Source organism: Lagopus muta, chromosome 6 (genome assembly GCF_023343835.1).
Source record: "Lagopus muta isolate bLagMut1 chromosome 6, bLagMut1 primary, whole genome shotgun sequence".
NCBI lineage: Eukaryota > Metazoa > Chordata > Aves > Galliformes > Phasianidae > Lagopus > Lagopus muta.
Genome location: NC_064438.1, coordinates 43,460,230 through 43,473,085, shown reverse-complemented (window position 1 = coordinate 43,473,085; position 12,856 = coordinate 43,460,230). Strand labels below are relative to the sequence as shown.

Sequence of the window (12,856 nt, the reverse complement as noted above, 5' to 3'; positions counted from 1 at the left end):
TATGGCTATACAATTTGCCTCATATTTTCCAATACATTTTTGTTTTATTCTTCATTTAATCTCTCTTTAAGCCTTATGACTGTTTTTGTTCATCACTTCTTTGTTATGAAATATCCTCTGCACAGAGGAAGCCTTTTGTCATATCAACAGCATCTGATGGAAATGGAGGAACTGAACTCCTTTAGGCAATTTCTCATTTCAAATAATTGTTGTCACATTAGGTTTCTGCATCTAACATTTTAAGTATTCTTTTTAAAACAAAACAAAACAACAACCAAAAAACAAAACAAAAAAAAAAAACAAAAAAAAAAACCAGGCATGAGCTGAATGTAGTATTTCAGTGCTGATGTCAACCATGGCATTTCACATCTACAGAGTAAATAATGCTGCTCCCTTATTTATGTATCACAAAAAGAGTTCACTATTTATGTCTTGACTACTCCTCAAAAGCTCACACTGGGTTGCTCTTCCACTAAGATTTCCACTAAGATCTTCCACTAAGATTTTCACTAAGCTCTTTATGATCTCCTTTCTATGATAAGCCTCCCATTAGGAATTTTATCTGCATTTCTTTTTCCTAGGCTCCTAGTTTTAGCTCTGTAAACCCTGATTTTGTTTGAACTTGCAAGCTTAATGCACAGTTCAGACAATTGTATCTAAACACTGTGCCTTCCACATTATATATGGTTGCATCATTCTGTGAATAATCCACAGTTGTATATTACATATTATAATAATTGAAGTGATAATGTTATGTAGTACTGTATCATTATATAACCCTTATAGATTACAGATTACATGTTATGTATTGCTTGTTAAGTATTATTATGTTTTAGCTTATGTAGTGTAGAATTATAATAGTATATATTATTAAAACGTGTCATATATAATGAATTATGCTTGATTTCAAGTCAGGGATGAAAATATTTATTAACTATGTTTCTACAGCTGTTAACTAGTAATGCCACTAGAAATGGAAGCATTTGATAGCAATTCCAAACGGTAGTTATTTCTTGAGCTCTGCAAGGCATTTCTTCACTTTCAAAATCAGTAGATGGTTGTAGGCTTCAGTAGACCTTTTCTAAGAGATAGAAGCTTAAGAACAAGAAAAAACAGTAAAAAAGATGATGTAAGCAAAATCATTTACATTCAAGGGATACATATCTTTTTCCAAGTGAACTAGAGTGAGAAGATACAAAAAGACAAGCTGCGGTGGCAGTTGCAGACTGAAAGGAAAGAGAACTGGTTAAGAAAGAAGCAACAAGTATTGGCAAAACTATTGTGTCCAAGACTATTTCTGCTGTTCGGGGAGAAGAAAATCAGGGAAACTGTACAAGAATGGATAAAAAATATTGCAGATAGAGAACAGACATCAACAGGCTATACTTTACTATACTGTAAGGTATGTTACAATTACTGAGAGAAGTGGTCAAGCAGTGCATTCGGAAAAAAAGGGCAGTATTTCTTCCAGAGAAGAAACAACTGAATGTAATGTACTGCCGGAACAGTTCTCCCCACAGTTAGTGATTTGTTGCTTTCTGTACTTTAAAACGTTTGTAAAAACTGAGCAGCACTGAAGGTGAAGGGAAGCATGTTTCTACCTTAATAGTAATGTAATTCTAACAATTCAAAGGATTCCTTAAACTCTTCTATCTCTCTGAAACTTCTGATTACTAGTACTCTAGTACCACATTGTTTCAGGAAGCAAAACTAGAGGTATGTTCATAATTCTTCAGCGCTTCAGAATGGCTTTTCTCATCAGGTTTTTAAGGAAGTGAAATTAATATGCATTAGTAACCAAACAGCTGTGGAGCTCTGCAGGAATTCCATCAACAAAGAAGCAAGCACTATGAACAGGAAGAACCAGCTGGTTAAGCAGAAGAGAGGGCAGCTTTTTGAAGAAGCTGTCATCCTTGAATCTTCAGTTGGTGGGTCATTTTATCCTTGGCAGGGACTGCTTGCGAGAAGTGTAAGTTTTACTCTCACTGTTCAATCATTAGGACAGCTTAGGTTCTGATGCAGTGAATGTATTGACTCTTATTTTAATTATTCCCTGATAGTTTTTGTTTTAAAATATTAAATAGATAGCAATAAAATCTGAATGTAAAGGAAATAATTGATTTAAAACTCTGGCTGAGGAAACTTCTTCATGTGACAGTTGAAATTAATTGTGATCAGTTTATGCATTTTCTAGCTTTGTTTTCAATTTTTTCTTTCTTAAATAACTGTCAAGTAATTTCTGCTTACACTCTGGAATTATATTGTATCAATGTGGGACATTTTCATCAATCTGTATCACAGACTGGTACTTTGGAAAGTTTAAAAAAATATTCTGTTCATTTCATTATTCTTTCCATAGGCAGTTTTCAAGGAAGGAAAAAAAAAATCTTTTTACAGTTAATGTTACATATTTTTCTACTTTATGATCCTTCTCTACTGGAGCCAATATTAATGTGTAAACCCATGGCCAAACAGTAGGCAACTGCATTTCACAGAGCAATATTTGTAAATTACCTTATTTTTAAGGTTTTAAAGTTATTATTTGTATTGTCATTCCAGAAGGAAGAACTGAGGCTTGAAATTTTCAGTCAGTGAAATGGAGAAATAGATAATTCTGAACTCAGTGGTCTTGAAATTGAATCTGAGGCAAAAGGCAGTAAATCAGTCATCTCTGACTCATGGCAGACAGGCAACATGTTACCCTCCAGATCTTCTGGTGTTCTTTAAGTCACAAGGAATAAGTTAGAATGAGAGCCAACAGAATGACAGCCAGATGTCACTTACCCAGACTGCTTTAGAAGCACAGTGAATCAAGGAGGGCTGGGAGAACAGAGCAAGTGGAGGTAGTAAAAAAGGGTGTCAGTAATAGAATTAAATACAATTTGCATACAGACAAACATAATTTGTAAAATTTTATCACCAAGGCACATGCAGTAGGTGATTATATTTTAATGGGAAACAGGTTCCCTTGGAAACTTATTACAGATTTTCTGTCTGTGACGGAGAAAGGATAGTGTCAGAAATAGTAGAGGAGCTCTAAAGGAAAATTTGTGGATCACACTGCAAGTTGCATTTTTTCAACGCTTCTACTTTCTTGAAAACATGAATTAAGATCAAAATTGAACTTATTTTGTTATTAATAAAAAAGGCAATGGGATTATTAGAGTGCTTTCTCCTGAACTTCCTGGGTAGGTTCCCTATGATGTTCCTGTTAGAATTCCTTAAAGAGAAAGGAAAATGAGAAAAGTTATTTTAATAGAAAAAGAGCTTTGTATTATCACACCCACATCGGAAGAATGAAATTAAGGCAGACGCTGTAAGACCTAAATGGCTTTAAGCATGAAAGAACTATACCCAGGAGCACTCCCAAAACGTGTTAGCAAATAAGTGGTTAAGCTTTCTCAATTTTCTAATTTTACATTTATTTGTGAACAAAAAGTTGTCTCTTCATACTTAGTTGTGGTAACTGCTTATGCTATTTTACTCATTTAAATGTATCACAAGCATTTTAAATTTGTATGTTAGCAATAAATAATAATCTGTGTAAAGTACTGTCTCCGAAAAGTAGAGTAAATGAAAACTTTCTCCCCATGGTTTAACTTTCTTTCAAAGTCGAAGCAAGGGCCATCTACCCTTTGCTGTATAATTAATGATCTTTAACAATGTTTTCATAGTGGAGAAATCCAAGCAAGTTCTAAGCCACCTTACTCACTTGCATATATATGATGTATGGCCACGGCATCAGTGATCTGAATAGAGTTTAATTTATCCTGGCTCTTATGTGACTTCTGGGGCTTGTTTTACTGAACTAATGAGTTGAAAGCCAACTCAGTGGCAGTATATGCTGGTTTTGATGTGCATTCCCTACTCTTCCTTTTGAGTAATAGAAATGCTTTCTGAATTTCTTGATTTACCACTCAGGTCAGATACTGTATTATCTAGGGAACAAAGAGCAGAATTAAAATCTTTAATCTTTACTTTTACATGTTTTAGATAAATATGATGGGTTAATGAGAAACTGTGTATAAACCAGATAAAGAATATTTTAAATTTTGTGCCTACTTGAAGGGTTCTGTTTTTGTGATAGTCCGTACAAAAAGAAGGCATACTGTATTTCTTGTTCTTAGTGTTTTTGTTTTAGGAACTGTAAAATCTGACCATGTATGAATTATTTCAGGTATGATGGGGAAAAAGCTGGAGTGCCTGCTTAATACATACAGTTATTTATAAACGAGTAAGCAGTATTTGCATGTGGATACTTTTCTGATAAGTACTAATTTCCGTGAATTAATAAACATGAAACTTCAAGAGGCAATTTATACCGACATTAGTCTTTTAAGCTATTCATTTACTCTACTTAGATTCATGTTAAAATATTCCTGTCAGATGGGAAGTGCCATTTATCTAATCCAGTTTGCTATGAAAATACACTTAGGTGATTTGGGGAGTCTTCAACTACCTAATTGTATAAGAGAATAATTTATATCTCACAGTCAGCAACTTGTGATGGTGATTATTACTCAATTTTCAATGAAAGATCACACAATCTACCCACAGCACCGCATACCTTGAAACATCTCTGTACTAAAATTGTTAAATGATTAGTAGTTTGTGAAATAAAGATCAATATGCTGTGACAAAGTATTTTCATAATCGTAAGAGTGAATGTGTCATTGGTTTCAGCTGGAAAAAAAAGGAAAATTTAACACTCCATGGCCATTCCAGCTTTTAGGTTACTTCTGGCGAGGTTTCAAAAATCCATAGCATTTAAATAAAGACAGCATTTCTTCAGGTCACAAAAGCTAACTACTTACTGGTTTATTAGTCATATATCAGCCAGCATATCTTGATAATCTCTGCTGAAAGGTTGTTCAGAAAGTGATACTTAATTCTAAGAGTCATTTGGTGGCTTTTGGAATGTAGAGCAAACACTATATAAAGAAGAGGGCAATTTTTCAAGATGAGCTTCCAAATGAAGCTCATTTGAGGACATACATAGTGAACATAAATGGGGTAGAAAAGGCCCTAGAGAGCAATCTGGACAGGCTGGATAGCTGGGCTGAGGCCAATGGGATGAAGTTCAACAAGATCAAGTGCCTGGTCCTGCACTTTGGCCACAACAACCCCAGGCAATTCGGCAGGCCTGAGACAGAGTGGCTGGAAGACTGTGCAGAGGAAAGGGAGCTGGGAGTGTTGGTTCATGCTCGGCTGAACATGAGCCAGCAGTGTGCCCAGGTGGCCAAGAATGCCAATGGCATCCTGGCTTGGTTCAGAAATAGCGTTACCAACAGGAGCAGGAAGGTGGTCATCCCCCTGTATTCACCTCTGGTGAGGCTACTACATCTTGAGTACTGTGTTCATTTTTGGGCCCCTCACTGCAAGAAAGACATTGAGGCCCTGGAGCGTGTTCAGAGAAGGGCAGTGAGGCTGGTGAGAGGTCTGGAGCACAAGTCTTGTTTGGAGCACTGAGAGAACTGGAATTGATTTGTGTGGAGAACAGGGTATTCTTCTTCAGTGGCAGTTAACCCTTGAAAATATGGAAATGTCAAATCACTTGCAGGTTCAAATAAGATGAGGTACTTATTCATAGAACAGGTGTTCAAGCTGTGGGTTTCACAGGGGTTTGAAAAGCTGCTAGAAAAAATCATGCAATAAAAATGCATCAAGAATATTTACATACACACATGCATGTCTGGTTTAGGAAATCCATGAATGTACAGAGAATACATCAAGGGAATGTTACTAGACATTCCCCTTTCTTCCATACATACCCAACTGATGGCTGCTGTCAGAGGCAAGAGGATGAACTGGCCTGGGATGGTTAAACTGTTCATGGAATCATTGAATCCTTAGAGTTGGAAGGGACCTCAGAAGGCCATTTAGTCCAACTCCCCTGCAATGAACAGGCACACCACAGCTAGAAGTCCAGAACACATCCTCTGAGCAGGTTCAAATACCTTCTTACAGGGTTTCTGCTTGTCTGAAAAATACCAGTATACAAATAGGGATGTATAGGTAAAAACAAGACAAGCGTGGACCATCATTCATCATCTTCAATGTCTTTTGTGTAAGAATGTATCAGTGGATAAGTCTGGTGGTATTATTCAATCACAAAACTCATCAGGTTCTTAAGCCTTGCTTAGAATTTTATGGATGGCTTCGTTTCACTTATCTATAAACATGGATATGAATATTCTCTAGAAATGCCTATTTTGTTCTGATACTGATGGAGGATGCTTAAATAATTTAATAGATAATTAAGGTACATACAATACAAATCAAAGAATAATGATTTCCACCACAGAGTGAGTCTGTCCTGAAGTAATTAAACCTAGTATTCCTTTTGACTAGAATATATGTTGTAGAAAGTTACATAGTCTTGATTTTTAAGAGAGAGAAATTGTCTCATAACCCATAGTTTAGTTATCTCAATAGCTTGTCAGCTTCGTAAAATAAATAAATAAATAAGCCTAATTTAAGATGTAAATCTTTCTAGCTTTGGTTTCCAACTGGTGTCTACCATCATGTCTTTCCTTATTCCTTTAAAAGATATTTACTATCTGAAAAATTTTCCCTAGGAGATACCTATGGACTTGATTTGATAGAATCAGTTCACTAATCCTTTTTCAAACTGAGTGTTTAATGTCTCATTATAAGGCATCGTTTCCAGAACTCATGTAATTTACAGCAGTTATTCTCAGTTCTTTTTAGTTGCTCAGTATCGTTCTTGAAGTGTGGGAAGCAGAAACTAAACACAATATTTTCTTCAGAATTTTCCTAATGCTGTATTCTGAAATAAAATCAGTTGTATTTGTTTTAGATATTATCCTGCTTACACATTCAAGGATCATATTTCCCCTCTTATGTAAAGCATCACAGTAGGAAGTAATCTTCATTTGATTACTTCTTATGACTCCTCAGCCCTTTTCAGTTACTGCTTTCCAAGACAGCATCTCCATTTTGTAATTATGACCTGTGTTTGTCCCTTGCTGGTGAATGTTTGTTTGTTGTTGTTACAGCATATGATATTTGAGAGGATCTGTTATCAGTTGTCATGTTGTCCACCAAGACACATGGGTGATCATCATCCCAAACCTGTCATTACCTGAAAAGCAGCAGAATATGAATATGATTTAGTCTTGATTGAGAGCCAACAATAAACCGAAAGAACTACTTTCATTTACATATTTCCACATTGATAGTGTGCCATTTCATAGGTTTGTGGAGCTATAGGGTTCGCTATTGCACCATGAGGCCTGAAGTTCATCTGACCAAGTTCAGAAAATGTTTCATGTCACAAGAAGTTCATTTCTAGCATATGTTTAAGCATATGTGCATAGAGTAGTACATCCTGTCTCTTTGTGTGAGGCTTTCTTTAATACTGAGATGCTGTACTACCTCTGCAGGATCTAGAATCCCTTTGAAATTTCCAGGGCATTCAAAAGCTGTTTAGCAGAGGCTACTGCTAAACAGCCTGGATTATTTTGAAGTTTTCTTTTTAATCTATGTAGAATATGCATCACGTTTTGCATGCTGCAGTTCAGTAGGAATGCTGCAATTGAACACTAATTGTGATGGCAAAGTTTGCAGAACTATAATACCACCAAATTTGTCATCTGCAAATTTTATCAGTAATAATTAAAAATGTTATTCTAGATCAGTAGTGGAATGCTGGACTGCATATTGTTATAAACAAAATATTTTCTGAGACAACAAGCAGATTTTGAGCTCCAAGAGTTCATCAGCTTTTTAATTATTTAATGTTAACTTCTATATAATTCTTAGTTTCTAGTAAGTAAGGTAGACAGAACTATGATAAATACTTTACAGAAGACTATTCTGTCAGCCTTATCTGTCACTACATCAAATTTTGTAAACCTTGTTTGACAAAGCCTAGACCTGTATGTTAGTGACTTTAACTGAATTGCTGTTCTCTATCAGCTTATATCATGGGGATAAAAGTAAGTAAAATTGTTTTTCTTCTCAGAGGTGTTTCTTTGAGCATTAGAATATGCACTTTAGCATATACTCATATGCAAAAGAGCATTTTTTTCTTACAGCTACAAGTATTAGGCTTGTTAACACAATATTTGCTTCAAAATAAGCTGCTTGAGGTATGCAAAAGGTTATAGGACAATTTGGGGAAATTTAAATGTAAGCTTATGATATCTTATGACCTAGAAGTCTTGGATTTTATGCTGTGTTGTGGAACTCTGAGGATCTCCACCCCAGATAACTGAATTTGGGGAACTAGGGACAATGTAGAAGAGCTAAATTTGTGCTAAAAGTGCTAAATTTGTAGAATTCAAATTTTCATCTCGTAATTCACTTCTGCTTCCTCTTGAATAAACAGAACAATACTGCTTTTTTAAAATCTTTCAACTCCTCAAGTGAGATGTGCTATGCAAAAAGTGTATTTCAGTTCATGGCGTAGAATTCAAGTGTGTAGAAGTTGAGCTCTTCAAAACGATGTCGGTGTTGAATACCTACAATAAGTATGTCTGTTTCACGTAATGTCTTTTGGGTTTTAAAAACCAGATCTCTTTTCTCTTATAGAGAGGTTGATCAGGATTCTGATGGGCGCATCAGCTTCAAAGAGTTTGAATGTGCAATGAAGCATGGACAAGATGAAGTATCACCATTGTACTTTGCCTGAAGTATGCTCTCTGGTGAAAAGACAAAGTGGAAACTTTAGATCTCAAGTTATTTAAAAATCAATGGTAGTTGATATTGTATGGTATTTGGTAGTTGGTATTGTATGGTAGTTATTTAAAAATCAATTTGTTTCAGCCAGAATTTTAAGAACTTTGACTGTAAGTGTAGCTCTGAAGAACAGCCTTTGAAGCTTTACTGTTGACAAGTTGGGTGTATTAATTTACATGTGTATGTGTGCATAGAATACTTTTATTTGAAAACTCTGTTGATTCCCAGTCATCCTAGTTAGGAAATGCAATGCTGTACTTTTTGGCTGAGAAAGAAAAGAACTGACTCTGATTTGCAGTTATTGTGTAATGTACTCATTTGATATTTCAACAGCCTTTTGTTGGCTGACCAAAATATCTCACATATGTAGAAACTGATTAAAATTATGGTGGATAATGCTTGCTTCTTAGAAATTAATAGTATATTTGTCTTTCCTTTATGGTTTCACTTTCATATAGTGTTCTTTTTTATATTGCAAATTATTTTTAATTTAACAGTTTTTAGTTAATTATCTACCAGATTTAATTCTGAACAATTGAGAACTGTGTGTTTATAGTAAAAAAAAATGAAGATAAAATGAACGTGAATAATTAGTTATTTCCTTTTGAAACAATTTTCTAAATTGAGTTAAGAATAAAACTTGGTCTGCTTCATGAACTTCAGTTTGGCATACTGAAAATACTATTCAAGCCTACAACTGACTTTTAGTGAAGAATTTGTATGGATGTGCTTTAGCAGCATCAAGGAATTTTCCAATTGTTGAGAAGAAGAAAAAGGTAGCATTTATCACTATGGACACATCTACCTTCTCCTCTCTTTCCTTTTCTTTCTTCTTCCTTCCCTCCCCACTCTTTCATTGGGTTACTGCCTATGGAGATGTTCTTGCCCCCTGTAACTTTATATACACTCATTCAAGCAGTGCTGTGGTGAGATAAATCCTCTTATTCAATGTATTTTATCAGTGATCCCTGATTTCCTACTGCCTTTGTGTGTTCATATTAGTAATAGAGATTTCATTATGGGCATTGATCTCTGATCATTTTTCATTCTGTTGCTCCATTTCTGTTTTCTTGCTAGTTGTTAAGCTGCTTGAATTAGAGATTCCTTCTGAAATTGTGCAGAAGCAATGCCCTCCTCATGTGAACTTAGAGACTGTAGCACACACTTAATGCTACTGTAAATAAATAAACCAAGAATAATGATCACGTAAGACGAAAAGAGTATCAGTTCTACTGTTAAATCAAAAGAGAAATCTTCAACATCTTCCTAACTTTAGTGAGGCATTCCAAAATATAATGCATGGGCAAATTGTTAATAAAATAACATCTGTTTTCTATTCCAATTTCCTTGGAAATTGTACTTTACTAGACACACAAAAAGTGAAATCTTCTTTACTTCCCAGGCAGATAGTACATAAATAATGGAATGAAATTGGAGGCACTGAATACATGAGCAGATATATTCGATTCTATGTTCAAGAACCAGGTATCCATTAGATGAAATGAGCTGTAACTCAAATAGCATGCTAATCAGTGCAAGAGAAATGGTGTTACCTCTGAAAGGTGATGGAAAGACCTGCTAGTAGATAGATGGTTAGCCTTAGAAGTGGTATTTCCCAACAGATGAATGTTTTCATAAGAGAGTCATCATCATGGATGTTAATTAGCAATATCATCACAGTCTCTGCTGACACAGAAGATTGAATTATTATTCCACAGGGAGAGTTGCTACAGGTCTAGACACATTCATGAAAAAAATGTATGATGAGTTGCTGTGCCATTACTTACACTACATTTTTTTGGTCAGTGTACTTCAGTCTACTGACACAGGTGTCCAGTCCTTATACCTGTCCCAAACACTAATTCCATGCAGTTTTACTTTATTTATTTCAAATGAATTATTTATTAAGGAGCAACTGATGTGAAGTTTCTATCTTACAGAAATCTCATTTTCACTACTAGCTTCCATTTAGCCATTAAAAAGTCTGTGATGTCTTGTTAATATTTCTGACCTGACTGTAGTTTTCTGTCTAAATGTCTGACAATATCTGCACTTTACAGACTCTGTACAACAATAACCTTCTGTTGAAGATTATTACAGACAGAAAGGTCTCTGTATACTTTTCCTTCTAAGAAATATATATCTTGTATTTGTAGCAAGGAACTTCAGAGAGGAAAATGCCCTCTATTTCCTTTACTTCTATGCACTCTCATTCCTCGATTTCTGAGAGACTTTAAAAGTATGAACTTAAATTATTGAGAATAGAAAATCCAAGAGAGGTGAATGAAATTATTTTACCATGTTGCAAAGGTTTGTTGTTGTTGTTTTTTAAACATGATTTTTTAGAGAAGTTCTATTCTTAAGCATTCTTGCTTGTTTTGCTTGATTTGCTTGTTAAGAAATACCTGTGAAAAGCATATTTACATTTGAGTTTTCAAATGAGTGATAATCTGCTCAAATTATTTTCGTGTGGATACTTTGTATGCTTAGCTCATTGCAGCTACTTTAAAGCAAATAGATTATATAACCATACTTTCAAAATGTATTTCCTTTGTTCTCCTGGAACTTCTGTAATTCACTAAAGCTCTCGGAATCTAGTTATGTGTTATTTCCTTTTAAATGACTTGAATGATATCATGGATGGCATGAGCAGTTGTTAAATTGTGTTCTTTGGGTAACCTGATATCCCTGGTAGCTTTCACAGTGTTAGTATTGTGAAATCCAGGACAGCTTTGACTGAAAAAGGGTTCAGAGGACTCAGCCCAATATCAGGACTTTCCTCACTGGAATGTTTTGTTTCCTTTTTTTTCTGGTGTATCAGAAAATGAGTATTTCATCCATGTACTCAGTAATCAGAAGAATCCAAAGTAAATACGTGCACGACATCATAGAATGTCGAGTGTGTCCCTGTGAGGTTCCCAAAATAAAACTTAGTACCTTAGCTTTGTGGCAGTGTTACTGTGTCTTCTATCTTTAATCAGCTGGGTGGGTGGTGGCTGATAAGTCATACTCAGTAGCTAACTGACACACAAAATGTCACAGTTCAAAGAAAAGCTTTGGCATGACTTTGGCATGACTATCACATCAGTTTTACAGTCTCTGGCAGTGAAATACCATCTTAAAATTAGTATGAATTATAGCAGCGTTCCTGCTTTGAGTACTTAACACTGTTCTTTGAATGGAAAGCTACCCTAATGGAAAAAAAAAAAAGAGAGACTTGTTTTTATAACTTTTTGTGTACTGATTGCCAGTAACAATGTGAGAAAATAAGTGCACCATTTTATGGCAAAAAGTGTGAGGAAACAAGTTATTTTAATCACAGCTCTTTAAAGACACGTATCTGAGTCTCTTTCTTGCAAGAAAATTAAAATTAGTGATGAGTTTTGAAAGAGCCCATATAGGTTGCACATGTATTAACATTTTGGCTCAAAGCATTGAGTAGTTCTGAAGTGAATCCCTTGATCTTCTTCACTTCCTGTGTATTGGTCCAGTTTGCTGAGCCTTTGTGGTGTTGTAGGAGTAGGAGGAAAGGTTTAGCAGACAGGGGTTGTGAGGCTCCGTGGGAAGATAGTCCCTTTTCAACATGGCAAAGGGATGCCAAAACAGCTTGCAGTTCTACTGGAGTAAAGGAAAAAACTCACACTTCAAGGGCTATGAATGCTCTTCTCTATATATGCTGTTGTAAAGGGGACGGTCTGAGCTCATCTCCTGGGCCCAGAACTTCCAGCTGGCTATCAGCAAAAACAACACAGCAACAAGGCATCCCATTCTCCATGTCTGATTTTTTTTTTTTTAACTTTTATTTTTTAATTTGAAATAAAAGCCGATGCTACTGCCATCACAGTGTCCTCTTGGAGCTGTTTTCAATGGCTCCAGTCCTTCTGTCCAAGTCGTGAACTTTTGGATGTAGATCAAACTCAGTTTGGGGTCAATTTAGCAACCAGCAATCATGGTGTCAGATAGCTATGTGCACAATCAGAAATAAAACTTTTCAATGTGAATTGTTACAGAGGCAGAGCAGTGACATGCTGCTATCTTCTGACTGGGACAGACAGAAGGATGGCATGGGATTCCCCAGGGCAAATGGATCTCTGGACAAGGAAGAATGGTTCTGTGGCAGTTTCTATTCAAAAACTTTGAATGAAATGTATGC

The 12,856-nt window shown here is 35.5% G+C and overlaps 1 protein-coding gene across 8 annotated transcripts in view; it reads left to right on the top strand.

Annotated features, from left to right (window-relative positions):
- The window catches only part of EFCAB11 (EF-hand calcium binding domain 11), a 58,180-nt gene extending 46,570 nt beyond the window's left edge, over positions 1-11,610 (top strand). For 5 of the 8 annotated variants that reach the window (XM_048948547.1, XM_048948545.1, XM_048948544.1 and 2 more), the window contains exon 6: positions 8,557-11,608. In XM_048948547.1, the coding sequence (XP_048804504.1) occupies positions 8,557-8,656 (100 nt within the window). In that variant the 3' untranslated portion in view covers positions 8,657-11,608. Of the gene's footprint in view, positions 1-8,556 lie in introns of all 8 variants that reach the window. The other 3 variants (XM_048948551.1, XM_048948550.1, XM_048948541.1) reach the window with 2 other exon arrangements.
- Positions 11,611-12,856: the final 1,246 nt, after the last annotated feature.